Source organism: Rhinoderma darwinii, chromosome 8, assembly GCF_050947455.1.
Source record: "Rhinoderma darwinii isolate aRhiDar2 chromosome 8, aRhiDar2.hap1, whole genome shotgun sequence".
In the NCBI taxonomy this organism is placed as follows: Eukaryota; Metazoa; Chordata; class Amphibia; order Anura; family Rhinodermatidae; genus Rhinoderma; species Rhinoderma darwinii.
This window is the reverse complement of record NC_134694.1, coordinates 98,706,470-98,727,999: the sequence shown is the minus strand read 5'-3', so window position 1 is coordinate 98,727,999 and position 21,530 is coordinate 98,706,470. Positions and strand designations below refer to the sequence as shown.

The window sequence follows — 21,530 nt, the reverse complement described above, 5'->3', positions numbered from 1 at the left end:
GCTTTCACACACAGCTAATATCTGGAGCAAAAAAAAACAAACACGGAGTCTATAGTGCATTTTATATTTCACTATAATGTTTTTTTGTTTGGTGTTTTGCTGGCCTTCTGGTGCATTTTGGTCACTGGCTTCTTTTCAAAACGCAGTATGGCCTTTATTTCAGGGGAAAAACAGCGTGTTCTACACAAGTATGCACCCTTTTAATTTTTCTTGAATTTTGTGAAGTTCTACAACTTATGATTCAATACAATCTCCTGCCATCCAGTAAAAAAAGCATATGTTAAATGTATACTTTTATTAAATGGAAGTCTATGGGTGACGAATTGCATCTGCCGGAGGTATGTGTTTTTTTGTTTTGTTTTGTTTTGTTTTTTACATGTCGCACCATACATCTCGGGTTATGTTGGATTTAGCGAGAAAGTAAGAGAGCACGCATCTGTAAATGCAGTGATTAGTAAAAACACCTAAAGAAATGCATGTACCATTAAAAGAAAGGGGCATCTAAAAAAAACACGTGAGCGCTGCATTTTGAATAGGAGATGTGCCAATACCAGACACCCCTCCTAATACAGACGAGTCGCTGTGCTCATGTACCCAGCGGCTCAGTCATTGTGCTGATTAGTAATGGTCACGGAGGTCGAACCCCCCCCCCCCCTCTGCCAATAAAATATTGGTTGCCTATTGTAAGGACAGTCCCGAAGAACCCCTTTAATGTGAAATTGGGGTGAAAAATAATTGCAAGTTTTTTTTTAAATGAATCTGTAGAGAAAAACACGTCTCTGGAGCCCCGTGAATACTAACTTATAGTCATTCACGAATAAGCTCCTACGTGTGGCGCTGTCCCCCAATACAACCTTTTGTGTGAAGCTTTAATAAAAGGGAAGTCTGGTCCCTTTTGTTACAGGTGGTAAATGTAGCCTGCGGAATTAGTTTTTCAGAACATATGGCATGTAAACTAATCCATCGTGTTCAGCCTCCTGGGATCAAAGACTTTGGACACGAGCAACAAAAGTGCTCAGAGGGTTTGTTGCCGCTTTCCGCCATCGGTGATATTTGGCTGGTATTGTATTTTTGCTGACCGCAGTATGGGCTTTGCCTGCGATGCTTATGGAATGAGCTACTTGTTGTCTCCGGTTAAGCCTAGAGTGAAAGCAAACACCGAACACGCTGGTTTTCAGAGAGGAATATATTGCTGTATACTTTAATTGTAGTCTTCAGGGAAGCATAAGGAAAAAAAAATTAAAATATACTCCTGTTTACGTGTTCGCTATGGCTTCCGTTTGTAATGGAAGTAATAGTGTGCCTGATCAAATCCGTTATCTTACAATGGGGTCGATCAGGTTCTGAAGAGGCTTCTGACTTTTTGATGGCAACTGTAACCATAGGCACCCATTCACCCAGCGTAACCATATGCACCCGTTCACCCACCGTAACCATAGGCACCTATTCACCCAGCGTATGCCAAGTGTGTCCTTTCTGACACTAAATGTTTAGCCTGTCCATTTATTGCGGGAACATCTACGCCTTCAGACTTACTTGACAATCGCACTCCTGCATGATGTCCCAGCCGTCATCCTATTCTTTTTGTGCCAAAGTTAAAGTGCTGTACCGTTACCTGTTGCTTTACCTTCAAAGCGGTATTCCATTTTGAATTATGTATAGTGTTTGTGTATATAAGTACAGATGTAGTGGAGCTGGCTTTACCTAAATTCATTGTAATAAGCATGTACCGTATATCTATTGTTGGAAGATAAATCTTTGTTTAATGACGTGCACATCGCATTTCTGGATTGTCGTCTTGTTTTTACTTTTTGTCTTTTACTAATGTTTCTGGAGTTTATAGGGTAAGTAACGGTCATGCTGGGGATTGTACGCTTTGGGCTTTTCTCTTGCTGCAGAGTTTATACAGCCATGAATTTCATTTTGGATGATATAAGTAGTGGGGCCTTAAGTCATACAGTGGTTTGTTTAATATCCATTAGTCCACACTATCATGCTACACTGCTTTCCTTTTAAAACTTCAAGTACAGTCCTTTTCATCTATTATTATTTTTTTTTCCCTGCAGCTTGTACAAGAGTTGAAGAGCAGTGACATTGCCAAAACCTTTCGGAAAGCAATCAACCGCAAAGAGGGAATTTGTGCCATCGGAGGCACCTCCGAGCTGTCTAGTGAAGGCACCCAGCACTCCTATTCTGGTATGTTTGTGGAAAGAGAATGGTCTGATTCGCAAACCAAAATCTCTCTGAATTGCCACTAAAATATATACAGGCTGGGAAAATTAATCGTATACTCTTAAAACCCTCAAGCTGAACCCAAGCCTATGTGTAATTCTGATTTCATGAGCTGCCGCAATGAAGATCAGTGGTTCAGTTTCCTTATTTATAAGAAATCCTTTAAAATCCCTTTATAAATAATTTCTGTAAGTGCCGTGTATGTAGGCAGAAAACAAATTGTGACCCTGGGTAGTCGGCAGGTACAGTAAATATCATCAATAGAAGGAATTCCTGCAGGCAAACAGAACCCTTTTTCCCGACCACCCAATCGTAGTAAGGAATAATTATTTTAATTTACAATTTTTATTAAGCTACGTGTAGCAAAAAACAGACCCCATATATAGGTTTAAAACTATCACTGCCTAAAGCCAAAGTGGAAGTAATTCGCTGGAGGAATCAGCAGAGTGTTAAAATAACCAGAAGTAAATGCTGACCGACATACAAAGAGTCAGTTACAACCAGTAAATACCATATGGCTTGTTGAGGAATAAATTCGGCTAAGGCAGGAAATTAAAACACATAGAGCCCCCCCCGACATGTTTCGCTAACTAGTAGCGTCCTCAGGGGTACACAGGGCTAATTGTGTATGTAGGCAGCACCAGAATAATTGTGTAGTTGCCTAGCAACATGATCCACTGCTGGTGGGTGACTCGGCTTGATCGCCATGTTCTAGAGAAATCAAACTGTACAACCCAGCAGGGCGCAGAGGGGCTTGTATGGATACGTGACGTCCGCACCTCATTCTACCCCCTACATGAGAACATGCCTGCTTGTCCCCAGCTTCAGTTGGGTACAAGGTAAAGACTAGAACTTTTCCTTACATTCAATTCTTTTGTAAATTATGGCCAAGAGTGCATTTTTTATGATGCCTTGTTCCAATGAGCATTTTAACTTTAACCCCTTTATGCATTGTTCGGACTGTGTGCATAAATTGTCAATAAATATATAAACTCACAAGCTTGTGTTAATTTTTTTTTTTACATTTTTTTCTGTTTTAGAGGAGGAAAAATACGCCTTTGTCAACTGGATAAATAAAGCCTTGGAGAACGACCCAGACTGCAAACACGTGCTGCCCATGAATCCAAACACCAACGACTTGTTCCGGGCTTTACGAGATGGCATTGTGCTGTGGTAAGTAGGGCTGAAGAACGAGGGCGCCCCCTGGTCTCCTCTTCCTGGCAGGTGGCTGCACATGCTCACGCAGCTTTTTCTGTATTACATATAGGCTACTGGACAGTGACGGCTGCCATTCTAGTTGCCCCCTCTTATTTGTGCTATGTATAAGTTGAGTGAAAAATGCTTGACGTGTAAATAGTGATTAAACGCATGGGTGGGATGTAGTCAAACAGGAAAAGAAAGTGTTACTCGCTCCATAGATATTTATATTTCCGCAAAGTTCAATTGAATATTTTTTTTTATGAATATCTGATAATCCTGCATCTACCACCTCCCGTTGATGCCGGAGTAACGATGTTTTACTGTACAACATATAAGTGAGCAAGGATACAGGTTTCTGTGTATAGTGCCTGGTCATCTAAACTGTATTACATGTAGAAAACCAGTCTTAGGCCTCATGCACACGACCGTAAAATCACCGATATGTACGGACCCATTCATTTCTATGGCTGACTGACGTATACTTACGGGAAGTTGTCCATGCCGTAGAGACTTTTTGTAAAAAAAAGACATGTCCTATTTTTCTACTTTACGGACCATGCTCCCATACTTTATAATTGGAGCATGGCCCGTAAATGTGGGCGGCTGTCCCCCGCCGGCCCGTAACCGTAATTACGGGCCTTAAGCCCCATGCACACGGACGTAAAAATTGTCCGCAATTGCAGACCGGAATTATGGCCCAGAATTATGGACGCATTCACTTCTATCGTCCACGGACACCTTCCCGTTTATTTACGGGGAGGTGTCTGAGCCATAGAAGTGTACCGCAAAAGATAGGACATGTCCTATCTTTTGCGTTTTTACGGGCTGTGCTTCCATACTTTGTATGCGAGCACGGGCCTAGACTGCGGCCGGCCGTGACTGCACTCGTGGGCAGTGAATCCGGGCACGGCCGTGTGCATAAGGTCTTAGGGGGATGATCACGTCTTGAGGTTTCTGAGAATAGTTTTAAGGCTTCATAATATAATTATTATTATTTTCCAGTAAAATGATTAACCTGTCTGTACCGGACACCATTGATGAAAGAGCAATAAACAAGAAGAAGCTGACTCCCTTCACCATCCAGGTGAGTCACATAGAGGATTAGCTTGCTGGAAGGTGTGCTCCATATTATATTGGAAATGCTTGTGTCATGCTCTGAGTCAGAAGCTTTCCTGTACCGCACATGAGCACGACTCACAAAGCCCTCACCCTCCAGCCATTTGTACACAGCAAGTCCCTGTTCTTTGGATCCGATAGAGCTATATATATACTGTACAATATTTGCATGTGTTTTGGTTTTGTATTTGAGTAGGGCTGTCTTTTTGCTTTTACTGTAATGTTCGCGTTTCTTCTAATTTTGGCGTGGACTTAACTGTACATATTGTCTTACATTGTGAACGTAATGCTGTAATATAATATAGGGGAAATAATTGGCTGCGCATTGTATTAAATACTGTAGGTAAATTCTGCATAGTTTATTTTATTCATTTATGTTTATGGTGGTCAGAGCGCCATTTGTCTTATACAGAACTCAACTTTTAATTAGACCTAAAATAAAAAAATAAAACTCTCGGCCTGCAGCCACCACTAGGGGGAGCTTACTGCATACTATTTTATTATGTTCAATGTATAATGCAGAAAGCTCCCCCTAGTGGTGGCTGCAGGCATTACATGAATGAAGTGCATTAGTGCAGAAACAAGTGTCTACCTACGTTTTAAACGTAGACGTTTCTTCTCCTATCCATGCCAACAGAACATTTTTATGGAGATATATAAAAATGCAAACAAAAAAAAAACACCACCTCCTTCTTAAAAATATTGAATAGTATGGGAGGAACTTCTGGATTAGTTGGGAATTTCGCTCTCATTATATTGACTATATCTGTTAATAGGAAAATCTGAACTTGGCACTAAACTCTGCCTCTGCCATTGGCTGCCATGTCGTTAACATTGGCGCAGAAGATCTCAAAGCTGGGAAACCTCACCTGGTGTTGGGGCTCCTGTGGCAGATTATAAAGATCGGTTTGTTTGCAGACATTGAGCTCAGCCGGAATGAAGGTAAGAAGTGTCAACGAAGGCTATGTTCACAATTACATCGGGTCTTTCCCTTGTTCTGCTCCGTCAAGGGAGCAGAACAAGGGAAAAGCGGAAGCAACTGTTCCGTTGTACTGTTTAATTTCTGTAGTGGTCACACTTTATGTTATAGACACTGAATATTTCTTTTAAGTGTCTTTCATTTGTAACTTTAAATGGTCGGATGTTTCCAAGAGCTAAAAGTAAACCCCTGTGGTTCCATTAATCTCGACATTTGACTGATGTGTTCCAGCCTTGGCTGCATTACTTCGTGATGGAGAAACGCTGGAAGATCTGATGAAATTGTCCCCAGAAGAGCTGCTCCTGAGATGGGCCAACTTCCATCTGGAGAACGCTGGCTGGCAGAAAATCAATAACTTCAGCTGCGATATTAAGGTACTGGTGTAGATCAATTGCCGACATCGCTAACTGACATAAATGACGGCATCTCTTTAATGATGTATCATGTGACCTCTTTCTGTCTCCTGGGGAAAGCTAGCGTTACACGGGGTTGTTATTGAAGACTCATTACTGATCTTTCATTCATTTTTGTATTTTTCTCTCAAGGTCACAAAATCTATTCTCGCATTCTCAACCTCTTCCTTTTTTAATCTTTTTATTACCAAAAATCAATTATTCTATACATGCTAAATCCAAATTATACAGGACGGGGGATAGTCGCTGAGTTCCCGTTGACTTTTTCCCATCTCTAGTAACGTCGTTCTTCCCTTATACTGTTTTGCGCTCCATAGGGCCTGTAATATGACTCATAAATCACAAAGCATTATAATGTAATTATTTCATTGATATGCAGTAGTCTTTTGATGATGATTTCTAATACTCTTTACTTTATCTGTACACCGTGTCTGTTCGCATAATGCAGTCTGATGTCAATGGACTCCTAGACCCAAGTTATTGTGCAGATCTGTAGGACAAGGATGGGGAATGGATGGCTCCTCATTATAACATATTAGCCAATTGCATAAGTAGGATAATACTTGGCATATAATTAAAAATATCTCACTTTAATATTACATATATAGCAGAACTCACGTTTTTCTTAGTCCAGCAGTACAATGTTGTACTAATGTAAAACGCGTTGTGATATCTATATTAGGACGCATGTATACATTGACTCAATATTTTCTGCATTCTGTTACTACTGGCATGGCTCAGATAACCAGGTGATTATGGTTGTATAGATGTTGTCTAATGAATTGCATCCGTCTCTCCCTGAATGCTTCATATGGATTCTTCTGCTCCTCTATCTTCAGCTAACTGACTTTGGTAACTCTGTGAAGGTACATTGTTCACATGATGTATATGATTGATGAAAAAGGGGTACCAAGCGCCCATATAGTGCTCTAGTAACCTACAGTAAACGTACCTGTCTATGAAAAATTAAACCGTGCATTAGGAACCCCTTCAGATTTTGTACGGACTGGCGTATTGTAAGAAACGGCAATTGAGGCAGATTGATGGCAGAAAATGTGTTGGGTTCCTAATGAAGAATCTCATGTAATAAGGGGTTGACCAGAATTAAAAAGAAACCAATAACATGGCTGCTTTCTTTAACAAAAAACAAAAACGCACCAAACATGTCGTCAGGTTGTGTGTGGTAATGCAGCTCAGCCCCATCCCCTTTAATAGAGATGGGCTGCTATACCATGCACAACCCATGAAAAGATGTGGCACTGTTTTTGGAAGAAAACAGCCATCTTTTTCAAACCTCGTTAACCCATATAATCTGGCGGGGGGCATTAGCTGTTGTGTATATTTTAGTAATGTGTTTGATAAGTAAAATAAATAGCAGAAATATCGCCACCTATCCATGAATGAGTGCCAAGTGGCTAAAATTATAATTTGGCATGATTTCTGCTGCATAAAAATGTCATACACACTTCAGAGTTGTTGTGCCGTCTACTTTTTTTTGTTTGACATAAGCGAAGGGGAAATGAAGTCACCTAATGAGTAAAAATTTAGTTTTACTATATTAGAGGGGGAGATATTTATCAAAATTAGTTCACAAGGGGAAGGGGTAGTATTTTTCAGAGGGATGTTGGAAAATTAGCGTTGGGTAGACTTTGTGGGTATAGGCAACTCCCCAACTTTTCTCTTGCACTAATTTTAATAACCCTACTTGATTTTTCACGGCCATTTTTTTTTCCCAATTTGCATACCGTGTCTGCAAGACCCTGATCCACTGCGGTTCTCCTGAAGCTAACTTCACTGTAGAACCCTATGGTGTTGGGTTTAGTAGAACAGTGAGTGGTCTGAGGCTTGCAGTGGTAATATGGCTGTTAAAATGAGTCTCCAATACGGCCGTCTGAAACCAGCTTTGGGCCTCCGGCAAGCGTGCAAAAGGCTGTATGGCGGCACATGGAGTGTCGTCTTGCCACTATCTGTTGATTCAGTTAGTGCGTATGTCGGAGACTTTCTCCTTTAGAAACATTGCTTCTAGGAGAGAATGCCTCCATAATACGGCATGGGATTGAGCATGCCATGCTTTTCTGTATAGCTTTGCATGAAAGCGAAGATATACAGAGGGTAGAGTAAAGCCCCGTGCACCTCGGAGTCTGTTAGGGGTCGGTACAACACGGAACTGTAATATGGCCATGTACTTATGGGGCCTTAGTGTTTTTAAAGTTCAAATGCTCCTACTAAATTTATACGTGGAAGCCACTCTGCTATTAGGCAGGGACATCTTTGAGATCATCAGGGTCTCCATTTCCTGCACTCCTGGGTACAATAAGCAGAATATAGCAGTTTTTGTTCCGTATTGCCTAAATGAAGAAAGATGAGCTGTGATGATGGTGAGAACTGCTGCAAGGAATTTAATTCCCCTGTGGCTGCCCTCCCCTATTACCTGAATCGCTTTACTCGTAAGGGGACTATTTCAGATGAATTTCGATATTCAGAATTACTGGTTAGTGCAACGTCTTAATCTTCTGAATGAAAGCTCAGCGGTGCTGAATCTTTAACTACTCATGTGGAGAAGGTGATGGTATTTTTGTCTAATTCTTTATTATACCGTGATTTTCCTCTTAACTAAGAGATTTCTCGTCTTCTAAACCGCAGGACTCCAGAGCCTATTTCCATCTGCTGAACCAGATTGCACCTAAAGGGCAGAAGGAGGGTGAAGAGCGAATAGATATTAACATGTCTGGATTCAGTGTAAGTTCACCCCTGCAGTATATGCAGCACATGCCATGCCGCGTGCCAGTTTTAGGTGCATAATAATATTTTAGGCCTCTGATTCAACAGTCACCAATAAAAATCGCTTAATGCATTTTAACCGGTCAGGAGGTTTGAAAAGAAACCAGATTTCCCCTTTACTTTGGGGGAAAAAAGGGGTCAGGCATGTAACCTGCAAATAGTCTACTAGGTAATATTTGTCGCACTTCCTAAAAAAAACAAACTGAAAAACTCACCAGTGAATATAGCGCTGTCCTCAACGGACAATTCATCAATTTATTATTATATATGCGTATATTTACTAGGATTTGTTTTGATTCTGTGAGAAATGCTTTTTAGGGTCAGTGTGGGTTTTACACTCGGGTAGGACGTATGATGGTAGTATTAAAATAAGTTGGTCCATGGTTTGCAAATACTATACACTTATGATCCTGTTTTTATGTCTGTTTAATCAAAGTATTTCTGGATACATCTTTGACATTGGAAACTTTTTTTTGTCGTGCTTGTTCCAACAGGAGAAGGATGATCTGAAGAGGGCAGAGAACATGCTCCAGCAAGCAGATAGGCTTGGCTGCAGACAGTTTGTTACTCCTGCCGACGTTGTCAGCGGAAATCCTAAATTAAACTTGGCATTTGTGGCAAACTTGTTCAATAAATACCCAGCACTTACGAAGCCTGAGAACCAGGACATTGACTGGTCACTCCTGGAAGGTGAGCAATGCCATGTGTTATCAGAATGAAAAGTCTTAAAGGGAATGTGTCGCTAGAAATGTATTATTATTTTTTATTTTTTTCAGTTAAACAGCTAGTATTTGAGTGATTACACATAGTTACATAGTTACATAGTTACATAGTTAGTACGGCTGAAAAAAGACACATGTCCATCAAGTTCAACCAAGGGAAGGGAAAAGGGAAGGAAAAATTTCTACACATAGGAGCTAATATTTTTTTGTTCTAGGAAATTATCTAACCCTTTTTTAAAGCCATCTACTGTCCCTGCTGTGACCAGCTCCTGCGGTAGGCTATTCCATAAATTCACAGTTCTCACAGTAAAGAAGGCTTGTCGCCTCTGCAGCTTGAACCTTTTTTTCTCCAGACGGAGGGAGTGCCCCCTTGTTTTTTGAGGGGGTTTTAATTTTTTCACAAGTCAGGAAATATTATAAATTAGATTCTAATTTATAAAATTTCCATGTGCTGGTCACTAGAGGGAGCAGTTTCCAAAATTGCAGCATGGTCACTGTGTTAAAGCAACCTCATTGATGTATGCTGCAAATTTGGGGTGGACACACTCTCCTCTAGTGTCCTCACACAATCCCCCCTCCCTTCTTCTGGCTAGTGCCAGGAGAAAGAAGGGATTGAATCTTCAAACCTCCTACACTGTGTGAGGCCATTTTCTGAGCGACTGCACAGTGTAGGAGGATTAGATACAGGGCTCAGCAGACAGTATCACACACACATAATACTCACATCACATACACAAACCTAAATTACCTGCTGGCTCCTTGTGCCTTCGCTTCGTTGAACATATGGCCTGAAGTCGTCATCTTACTGTCTGGCAGCGGCTTCCGGTCCACATGAAAATGGCGCCGGATTTTGCTCTACGAATGAGCTTAGTTTTGGTCTGTGTGGGAGCGGCGCATGCACCGTTCCCACACAGACGGCGTACACTTTTGAGAACGGAACGCCCCCGTTCGCGCACACTATGGGGTTGTATGTGCCGTATTCCATCTCTGTATGTGTCGTTAATCGACACATACTGAGATGGAAAAAAAGAAGTAAAAGTAAGAACACAGTAAAAAGTTTAAAGTCACGACACTAATAAATAAAAATGTTTGTTTTGTTTTATATTTTATTAAAAGCAATCTAATAATAATAAAAAAAAAAAATTCATGACACCTTCTCTTTAACATAATTCTCACTGGATTTATTCCTACAATCAGAATTTTTTTTTTTAAATTAATTAAATATGCAAATAATACTCAACCCCACAATTCTTTTTCATACTTTGTGCTTTTCACTCACCTGCATGAATAGGAATTCCCCAATATGATGTTGCTACAGTATTCAAATTGCTTTCATAGTAATCTGTAGTAACAGCGTTTGCGGTTCTTTGACGGCATTTGTTGAACACCCCCCTCACTACCACCTTCCATACTCTTGCCAATCAGCCGTAATGATTTTTCGGCAGATCCTTCACTGAAGTCTCTGGCACATCTATACCCATATGAGTGCAGCTCATATGGCCGCACTGCTCCAGCAAGCGCCGTTTTGGCTACCTTTTTGTTTGGGGTTGCCGATTTAAAATCTCAGAAAACCATTTAAAGTTGAAATATGCATACCAATAACAGACTTGTATGTATTCATTCTTCAAAAATGCCTTCATTATTCGTTGGTGTATTGCTGTGAAAAAGAAACAAAAGATATGAAGGGTTAAAGTGCGTCTTCAAATATACTTATCTTCTAATGCCATCTATTGGAAGTTTGTTGTATTGCATTTTGATCTGATAGAGACTAAGGCTCTATTCACACTACGCGTGAGCCTTCCGGTAAAGGTGGTAGTTCATGACGTATACCTCCAACAGATGCCACTGTATAGGCATACAGTGGCATATTTCATCCATAGGGTCCCATTGTAAAAGAAAATGTATATTGAATGTTTTTTTATCTTTACTGGATGCCTCCATACAGAAATAGGTATGCCAACGCGTTCCTTCACTACGTATGCAACGTAAGTACGCTCTTTTGGCATCTGTCAGGTCAATGGGGTCCGATGGATACGTTCAGTGTATGTGCCGGGAGCTTTCCTGGTGTGAATAAACCCCTAAGAACCGTATTAATGATAACGCATATACTGCACATTGTTTATACCATAGCTTAGATCAATGTCATCATAAAGTAACTGAAAAGTTTGTTTTCAATATTGAAATGTTCATTATTAATTTTATTGTCAAGCTACATGATCTGTAAATGGTCAAATGAGCTAAAAAAAAAAACAACTAAAATATACGAACAGGGAATGTATTTTATTCTTTTTCAGGAGAAACCAGAGAGGAAAGAACGTTCCGTAACTGGATGAACTCCCTTGGTGTGAATCCCCATGTTAATCACATGTACAAGTAAGTATCTATTATCTCCATGTGTTCAAATACTAGAAGCATAAGTGTAACACGGGGGGCAACAAGAGCAGGCACGTGTTTCTTGCGTTGCAGATTTAGACACTTCTGCAAATTGAGACAATGTTTACTTAATGCAGTTTCTTGCAGTACACCATGGGGGAGATATATCAAAACTGGTGCAAATGAAAAGTGGAGTTGTTGACCATGGCAGCTATTTAGGTGGCTGCTATCATTTTCTAAGGGCCCGTTAAAAATGAGATGTGGAATCCACTTGCTGTGTGCAGAAATACCTACCGAGCCGTGCATCATGTGGTTTTCCGGTCCAGTGCCGCCCATGTGATCTTCATTCTGACCTGGGTCGGGAATCACTGTACTTTTGAGAAAACCGGATCTCGGGCTCCCAATGCATCTATTGACTAGGGACCATTTTATTGGCCATATAAATGATCCAATCAAGCGATGGAATAAGCGTTTGCACATTCATCGGCCAATACGTTGCCCTGTTTACAGAGGGCAATGATCGGGAACAAGCATTGAATCATTGGGCCGTGTAAAAGGGTCTTTACTCTTCTTGATTTGGGTGAATATGTCTCTCAGTAGGTCTCAAAACAGGCAGTCTTTTTTTCCGCAGGAGACACTAATACAGGGCTGGCATGCACAGCCCACACCAGCAATGGCTTCCCAAAGGTCTCCCTCTTTGAGGATACTCGTTCTACTTGGGCCTAGTCCTTACTAAGGCCTGGAGCAGGCTACCATGGCAACACACATGACCTCCATGCCTAATTCAGCTTTTCGCCGTTCTGCACTGCCACCTGCTGCTCAGTCACAAGCACAACATACACAGGAGAGACACAGAACACACAGGGGACAACGCAAACCATGAAACACCACAAAGGAAAAACAAACCTACCAGGTCCTACATGGTATACACATGTTTAACTGATCAATATGTGACCTGACATTCCAGATTTGGTTTTCCAAATTAATTGTCCTACATTTCAGCAGTTGCAAATCTAAGTTTACATTATTTCTTCAAGTTCCTATATTAAAGAGAATTTACTGAACTTTGTGGAATTCAGGAGACGGTCAGTCCAGGAAAGTGGGCATCCGCATGCACCAGTAGAGATGACCCCCAAAAGTAAGGCATGTTTCATCGCATGCTCTCTGTGGGAGATTATAATGCTCCACCACACTATACGTCACACACGGTGCCTACATCTCAGTGGCACAGAATCATGGCTGCTCCGAGCGCCACTGTACAGGATCTGGGCAAGTGAGGCCTAAAGCAGAATAAAGTGTCAAAGAAGCGTGAGGCCACGCAACTGGTGTACTACAACCATATAAAGGACAGAAAATGTATTTTTGTATGGGCAAATAAGAGTACAGTATTTCAAGGCTATGCAGGTTAAGATTTTTCGCCCTTACATGTCTGTTTTAGGCCTCATGCACACGACCGTAAAAACACCCGTTATTGCGCGTCGTAATTACGTCCCGCAATAACGGGCCCATAGACTTCTGTTAGTCACGGGTACCTTTCCGTTTTCTCACGGGAAGGTGCCCGTGCCGTTAAAAAAAAAAAATAGAACATGTTCTATTTTTTCATTTTACGGGCCGTGCTGCTATACTTTATAATGGCAGCACGGCTCGCAAAAGCGGACGGCCGGCCGTGATCGTAATTACGAGTCGTAATTACGAGCACGGTCGTGTGCATGAGGCCTAAGTAAATACTTGTATTCCCCATGAAGTAATGTTCCTCTGATATTCATCCTAGAATTGAATGAATAAATTGACTTCTTGATGTCACCATTCCACCTGTCAGTCATTCCACACCGTCTGATATCATCCAATCACACCCTATGGAGGTCAATGGTGACGCCAACTTGTCAAGTTATTCTTACATTTTCAGGAGGAATAATAGAGGAATGGCACAATGCAAAGTTATAAAAAATTGTGCCCCAGAATTGTTTTTTAGTGGGGTATGCAAGTATGTCCTGAAACGGACATGTCTGAGCTGAAAGATTTCTCTTTAATATAACCTAATACGTTTTAAATGACTTAGTCAGTGAAAGGCTATGTTCACAGCGATACTTTGTCCGGTAAAATGACGGAAGCCCCACGGAACCCATTATAGTAAATGGGTTCCGTTGGGCGCAATTGGTTTCTTTCTGTTGATCAGGCGCATCCCAAATAAGAGTGTAGATGTGAACAGAGCCTAAAACATAATTGTAGAATAATTTTGTAATGTGTAATTTTTTTAAAACTTTTTTTTTTTCCCAGTGACTTGCAGGATGCCCTGGTAATTCTTCAGCTATATGAAAAGATTAAAGTGCCAGTTGATTGGAGTAAAGTAAACAAGCCCCCATACCCTAAACTTGGTGCAAACATGAAAAAAGTAAGTCCGAGCAGAATGTTAGATTACATTTATGATGAGCCATCCACCAATACTATTTATCTTTATACAACTGACTTTCTTTTTTCATCTAGCTTGAGAACTGTAATTATGCAGTGGACTTGGGTAAAAACACTGCCAAGTTCTCCCTGGTTGGTATTGGTGGGCAGGACCTGAACGATGGCAATTCAACACTGACCCTTGCAGTAGTCTGGCAACTCATGAGAAGGTCAGTGTCCGCTTTAAAGGGGTTGTCTGGTTTATAAACCCCATTTTCAAATGACCTGTGTAGGGCTTAATTTCCCCTGTGGTGGCGCTGTTGGGAAATGGAATACTTTCTGCGAGATTCCCCTGCAGATTTTAGCTAATCGCTTGGGTTCTAGCTAGGGGACACCCTGTGATCATATTAACGTCTGGTGAATGTTTTAAATGGAATGGATTGTACGAAGTGGACAACCACTTTTTAAGATTTCCACTTTTGGAGGTAGATTTATTTTCCCTGAAACCTTTAAACAAAACATTTAATAAGTTTTTCAAACTATCCTGATCTATGTTTAAGAGTGGTTTTAAGTGGGCAGATTTTCTGCAGGGCAATGAGCGCCAATCGACCATACAACACGTCGATCGGTGGTCGTTTGCTCCATTTACATGGAGCAATGATCGGGAGTATGGGGGGGGTGAACGATTGCTTAATGCGATCGTTCGTCCCAATACAGTTTGCATATTGTCAGCAGAACATCTACCTGTTTAAAAGGGGAGATACGTTGCCGATTTTTTTTTTTTTTTTTTATGGTGGCTCAAAAGGTGCAATCGGCTGACAAACGAGCGTTTGCTCATTAGCCGGCTGATCGCTGCCATGTTTACACAAGCTAATGATCAGAAACGAGTGCTTGTACGAGTGTTCATTCGCTCTGTAAATAGGCCTGAAGAGATTTCATATTTCAATGATGTTTTACTAGGTATACACTCAATGTCCTGGAGGACCTCGGAGATGGGCAGAAAGTTAATGATGACATAATTGTTAATTGGGTGAACAAAACTTTGGCAGAAGCTGGCAAGTCCTCCTCCATTCACAGTTTTAAGGTAATGCCATTTTATTTATACTGTCTGATTAAAAGGCAGATGTGCTTTCAGATCAGCCCTAGTCCCGTACCCTCTTAGATTTGTCTAATAGGGGATAATTTGCTCAACCTCACCTCTGTTCTCTAAAGCACGGCACTGGTGGGTCCAAGCAACACCCTGGTTAGTAATTGTTACCGATTTCAGTCGACATTGTCAGGAGTCACACGTCAAGAAAAATATTAAAGGGGTCTTCCGGTTTAATGTAAATAAAGCTAAATCACTGTACAGTTCTACAACTTTTTAATATAATTTGTTTCAAATCCTCACCATTTACAAGATATTTGGGAGGATGTTGATCTGTAAATCTGACCTCAAAACTTTATCTTGTTTGCAGATCAGCTGCTTATCACAATTTTTTATTTTTTTATTTATTTTTTTAGGACAAAGGGATCAGCACTAGTCTCCCTGTAGTGGATCTAATTGATGCCATCCAACCTGGCAGTATTAATTATGACCTGGTAAAGTCTGGTACGCTTTCGGATGCCGACAAACACGAGAATGCCACGTAAGTCTTGGCTATTAGTAGTGTTTTTTTGTCTTTTTTTTTTTTCACTTCCATTATTCTTGAATATATTTGGAACTACTTCCAATTCCATAATATATAATTTGTGCAATATGGAATTATGGTACAGATGTCTCCTCTAGCAGCTAATAGGGTTTCTCAGACTTACAATGCTTAAAAATATAGGCTCCGTTGTATACCTTTAAAGCGGTTGGCCAGGAATACCTTATTTCATTTATGTTTTATGCTTAATATTTTATTCATGTTTTAACTTAATGTGCCATTCATAATAAATTTTCTAATATACAATGTGTTTAATTGTGCCACCGTTACTTATTTCTACATTGTGGTCACGTGAGCGCAGTTAGTGTCAATTTTTTTATTTCCTGTGATGTTTCTTGTATTTGCTCGGCCAGCACTTCCGGCTGAGCAGCAGCACCTCACGTCATCAACAACGTTTACAGGCTGTGGGCCGGGCGGATGTTTCGTGAGCTCTTCAGTGCTGCGCCTCTGGTCCTACAGCCTGTAAACTTAGTCGATGACGCCCCACACCTCTGCTCAGCCGGAAGTCCTGGCTGAGCAAAGACACGGAGTCATCTCTCCTAGTACACACCCCCTCATCCTACTACTTTCCCTGCGTTCATGTTATGCCTCAATCCCTGCAGGCCCCAATGGTTACAACATAATTGCCAACTTTGCCGGGACTTGCCCGAATTTACCGAGACCGTCCTGGCAACTGCTACATTCAATTGTATCTGCTTCCTCAGGACGCAGATACAATTGAATACTATGGCGGAGCAGGAAACTATCCACTTCCTGCTCTGCCATTCACTCCTCCTAGAGCGGAATCCCCGGCCAAAGCATTTCCAACAACTTGGCTGGGGATTCCGCTGCAGGAGGTGCCCCTGTTGTCACTGCCTTTACATGGACAGTGAAGTCAGGTGCTCACTCTGAGCGGAGTTCCTGGCCATGGCGTCGGAACGTTTTGGCCGGGGGCTCCGGCGCTCCAGGAATAGCCCTGGTCTTCACTGTCCTTTATAAGGGCAGTGACGTCAGGGGCACCTCCTGCAGCGGAATCCCCGGCCAGAGCATTTAAGACACTCTGGCCGGGGATTCTGCTCTGTCAGAGGGAGCCACTGACGACGAGACTGTTCATATATGCTGTGTGGCGTTGTCTACAGGGGGTGGGCCGTGTGGGGCGTCGCCTACAGGATTAGTGGGTGTTTGTGACCGTGTGCAGGGAGGGAGCTGTGAGACTGTAATTACAGCAGGGAATGACCTGTGAACATAGAGGGGTGTGGCAGTATGCAAATAGCTGAGATGCTGTGGATGGAGGGGGGTGTAAGCTGTCTCTGGACCGGAAGCAAGGGATGTAAACAAACAGAGCAGCAGTGACGATTGAGATCAAACAGAAACTGGTTAGAAGGTATGTAGGGGGTTTAGGGAAGGCAAACCATGGCTGGGGGACACATTTTAGAAAATGTTTTTTTTCCCTGGCCAACCCCTTTAAATTTGTAGTTTTAGCCTGGCAGGTGCAGTAGAGACATTTTTATATTTTTTTTCTGTTGCATTACTAGCGGGGAACTAAATGCAAAGAAAGGCAGGCGGTGTCTCTCCTGCACCCTTGATGTGAAGTAATAGGGGTCAGTCACTCACATAATATTGTACTCCTTGACACCCACAATGCACAACCTAAATCCACATAATTCTTGTGGCCTCTTCTTGCCTTACAACTACATTAATGTAAATTATTTTATTCTTCTCTAGCTATGCGGTGTCTATGGCCAGACGAATTGGAGCAAGAGTATATGCCTTGCCAGATGACCTTGTGGAAGTGAAGCCCAAAATGGTTATGACTGTGTTTGCCTGCTTGATGGGTCGAGGAATGAAGAAGGTGTAAATGTCAATTGTGGAGGGGTGTGACATCCACCGAGGATGTGTGGCTTACAAATCCTGACAGTTCGGGGCCTTTTCACACTGTTAAGAACTTTTTGACGGTGGCAAGATTTGCTTTGCAACATTAGAAACCTCCCAATCCTCAGGAAGAAGCGCTGTACGCCTCAAGTGCTCTTTCCACGCTGAACTGCCAAGATCACACCAAAATGCATTCATACTTGGACCACTTGTGACCTCCTTTTTACTTTTTTCATCCTCCATAGTAATTCCAAGCAATACTTATCAAGCTTTTCAAATATGATTGATATTTTTTATTTTTTTGGTCTCGCCATGACCTAACACATGCAGTCTTAACCATGTATACTTAAACATTGGACATCACACTATGTTTTGTGCCGCTATAAGGCCTGTTTGCTGTAGTATAGAAGACCAATGCCCAATATGGCGGTCATATTGTGCCCAATGGGCATAACTTCATTCCATACAAAAACTGCACAAATCGCACCTGTGATGCTTGAGATGTTACGTCAAAAGACACACTAGAAATAACATGCTATGAAAGCCCTTTCACTCTTAGAACCTGCCTACGGCAGAAACATAAGACACTCTCATCCTATGGTTGTAGTACACGTTTCTATCTTCATCTCAACCGTCATCTCCTTCTGTAATTCCTGGTTAATATTGAATGCATTTTTGTCTGCATCTTGGTTCAAACTTCAAGCATTACCATAAAGAATATTTTTTTCCCTTTTTGTATAAGGCCTGCATGAACATTTATTTTTTGTAACAATTTTTATTTAAAATTCTATCTGCTATAAAACCGACTTGTTTTATCTGCAAATGCTGGGTTCATTTGTGCCAGAGACCACACGCTGCACATAAGCAGTATGTTTGACATGCTTGCATCCGGGAAAGTGGAACGTAGGGCCAAAGAATTAACATCTACATTAACATCTATATATACATCTATTTATGATATCGCTTTGGCAACCTGCTGCTAGACTTTTAAGATCATGCTGCTGTTTTATGCTGTTGATAATGATATGGAGGTAAAGCAGAATTCAAATAAAAAAAAAAAATGTTTCCGCACCTCGCTTCTGTTTTTTTTTTGTTTTTTTTTTTCTTCCACCACCAATTAGGACTTATTGGAGTCCCCCGTCCCCCCCCCCCAATCTCTCGTAGATAAATGTTATTGGTCTCGAACACCTATACAAAGAGACAACATTTATTTTTAATACCAAGAACGAAACGTGTAAATGTCCCCAATATAATATTACGATCACAGTAAATTAGTTCATCATATTAAAAGCCAGTAAAAGGTAACTCAATATCTACGGTACATAATATACAGCGTTCTATTGCTAGATAAACACTATTAACTGGCTGCATGCAGAGGACTTCCCCACCAATGCATGTTGTAACCTGCTTATAACATACATAGACTTTTTTACGCTAGAGGATTGTATGTTGATCTTTCCATTTTATATCTTTAACGCTGTCTTTCTGTTACAGAGCTCCAAAACCCCTGCGTCCCTTCAGTCATAAAGTTAAATGGGTATTCCCAGAAATCTGTTATACTGCTTAAAGACTATGGAAACCTTTTGAATGTTTGTTTAGTTATTAATTAAAAAATGTTTTGTTTTAGCACTTTTTTAATTGACTTTTACAAAAAAAGTTTACAGTTTTTCAGATACAGCTTCTATGTGTCCTGTGTACATAGAAGCTGTATTGTTCTCTCTCAGCCGATTCCATCAGTTCAGCTTTCTTCAGTGTCTCTGATCCAGGATCCACCTAAGGCCTTATTCACACGAACGTGTATTACGTCCATGATACGCGCATGAAAATCACGCACATCTCACAGACCTATGTTAGTCAGTAGGGCCGTTCAGACAGTCCGTGATTTTCACGCAGCGTCTGCCCGCTTTGTAAAACTCACGACATGTCCTATACTTGGCCGTTTTTGGCGCATTACGCACCCGTTGAAGTCAATGGGTGCGTGAAAATCGCGCACGGCACACGTGATTCGCGCTACAGTTGTAAAATAAATGAATGAATACAAACACAAAAGCAGGAGGTGCTTTTATGTTTGTAAACATAAAAACAGTGTCATAAGCATGGCATATGCGTGAAAATCACGCAGCACATACTGACCACGCACGCAACTGCAACGCGAAAAAAACGCAGCATTTTTTGTGTGCGCAAAACGCACACGTTCGTGTGAATAAGGCTTAATATCAATCACCTCTACGTTCTTTAACATTCATTTAAAAAAATTCAGACTGCAAAGCTTCTAAATGTAAAGATTTTAATAGGATTTAATTCAAAATATTGCTGCATTTCACAGTTCTCCGCATACTTGCTCTATGTTTGTAGTCTCATTTGTATCTGTTGCTTTTGGAGAGCTGTTGCATTTATGGTGGCACATATACAGATGCTCACTATAGATTCTGCTTGTGACCGGCTTCCCCTCTTGAGGATGCGCTTTTTTCAGCGCATACGCAGTTTCACGTACCTGGCTTAAGCCCACTGGAAAGGCTGAGCATGCTGAGTAGAAGAAAGCAGACTCCAGATCGTCGGCAAACTCCAATCCTGCCTGAATCCTCCAATGCTGTTTTCATCTCTGACACCATATTCTGCACACTTCACTGGGATTGCTATAGGCAGAGATCGGGAGCCCCCTCTGCAGACTGGACTTCTGGGACGTGTAGTCTGCAGAGCATTTGATCTATGCCCGCCCACAGTATGTAATTTTGCAGCGAGTAGGAGCGGCCCCGCTGGGGGACCAGATAGCATAAATAACAAAGATTTCTTATGTAAAGTGGGCAACTAAAAATTATATTTTTCAACTGAGAAATGTTTGTACTTTATGAATTTTACATTGAGGTTTGTGGGTAACTCCTTTTAAATTATAATCTTTTGGCTGTCTCCAGACATCCACTAGGGGGAGCTGTGTAAATTTGTCTTCAGTAGGCTCCCAAGCTCTTCCTAGTGGTGGCTGCAGGCAGCAAGAATTTTAGCATTTTAAGGGGTTCTCTTATTAGGATGAAACCTCTGTCCAGGTGACCTATTAGCCAGGAGGACTCCGCATGTCAACGTATTACACGGACACTATTAATTTGAATGGGTGCCAAGTAACCCCACATTGAGACAGCTGTTGCAGAAGAAGTGATCAAGTTTCCACAGCAGTCACTTGATAACCAACAATTTTTCATTTCCGGTATAGTCACACGTGGTGCAGAAATTTCTGCTACTGAAAAGCCTTTCCATACATGTGAATAGGGTTATTTTTTTGCAAAGCCCATTCAGATTAATGAGACAGTCAACGACATTTCTGCAAACAATCTGCCTCATGTGAACCTTTAGAGATGGTTGTCCAGTTAGACACTCTATGGTTGTGTGACGGGAAGCAGGGGATTTGCAGGTCTGTAACAGAAAAATCGAACTCAAACCATTACAAAGATGTATGTATTATGTAAATTAATCGGGACACAATTTTGGACCTATTTCGCCCCAAAAAAAACCAAACAAGGCAAATGGCAGGTACACTGTAAGTTCGCTATCTGATTCGGGTCAGAGATGGCTTTGAGTGATCTATCCCAGAATACAAAAAAATGATCTAATTATTCCCACCATCCATGCTTAATCATCATTCTGTGGCCTAGATGTAGTTAGCGATGTTTATCAAAGGGAAATTAACACAAGTGGCTGTATTAGTACTTAAAGGGGTTCTCCGCTTTGAACAATCCCTACTTGTTACAAGGGAACTTTGATAATAAGATGAGCACAAAGTTCCCCCCTACTGGAA

General features: G+C 41.3%; 1 protein-coding gene across 2 annotated transcripts in view; it reads left to right on the top strand.

Annotated features, from left to right (window-relative positions):
* The window catches only part of PLS3 (plastin 3), a 62,928-nt gene extending 44,114 nt beyond the window's left edge, over positions 1-18,814 (top strand). The window contains exons 5-18 of one of the 2 annotated variants that reach the window (XM_075835974.1): positions 2,067-2,196; positions 3,273-3,405; positions 4,435-4,516; positions 5,325-5,490; positions 5,759-5,901; positions 6,780-6,806; positions 8,584-8,679; positions 9,216-9,411; positions 11,738-11,816; positions 14,094-14,208; positions 14,301-14,434; positions 15,165-15,288; positions 15,708-15,832; positions 17,597-18,814. In XM_075835974.1, the coding sequence (XP_075692089.1) occupies positions 2,067-2,196; positions 3,273-3,405; positions 4,435-4,516; positions 5,325-5,490; positions 5,759-5,901; positions 6,780-6,806; positions 8,584-8,679; positions 9,216-9,411; positions 11,738-11,816; positions 14,094-14,208; positions 14,301-14,434; positions 15,165-15,288; positions 15,708-15,832; positions 17,597-17,729 (1,683 nt within the window). In that variant the 3' untranslated portion in view covers positions 17,730-18,814. The remainder of the gene's footprint in view (positions 1-2,066; positions 2,197-3,272; positions 3,406-4,434; positions 4,517-5,324; positions 5,491-5,758; positions 5,902-6,779; positions 6,807-8,583; positions 8,680-9,215; positions 9,412-11,737; positions 11,817-14,093; positions 14,209-14,300; positions 14,435-15,164; positions 15,289-15,707; positions 15,833-17,596) is intronic. The other variant, XM_075835976.1, reaches the window with a different exon arrangement.
* The last annotated feature ends 2,716 nt before the right edge of the window (positions 18,815-21,530 follow it).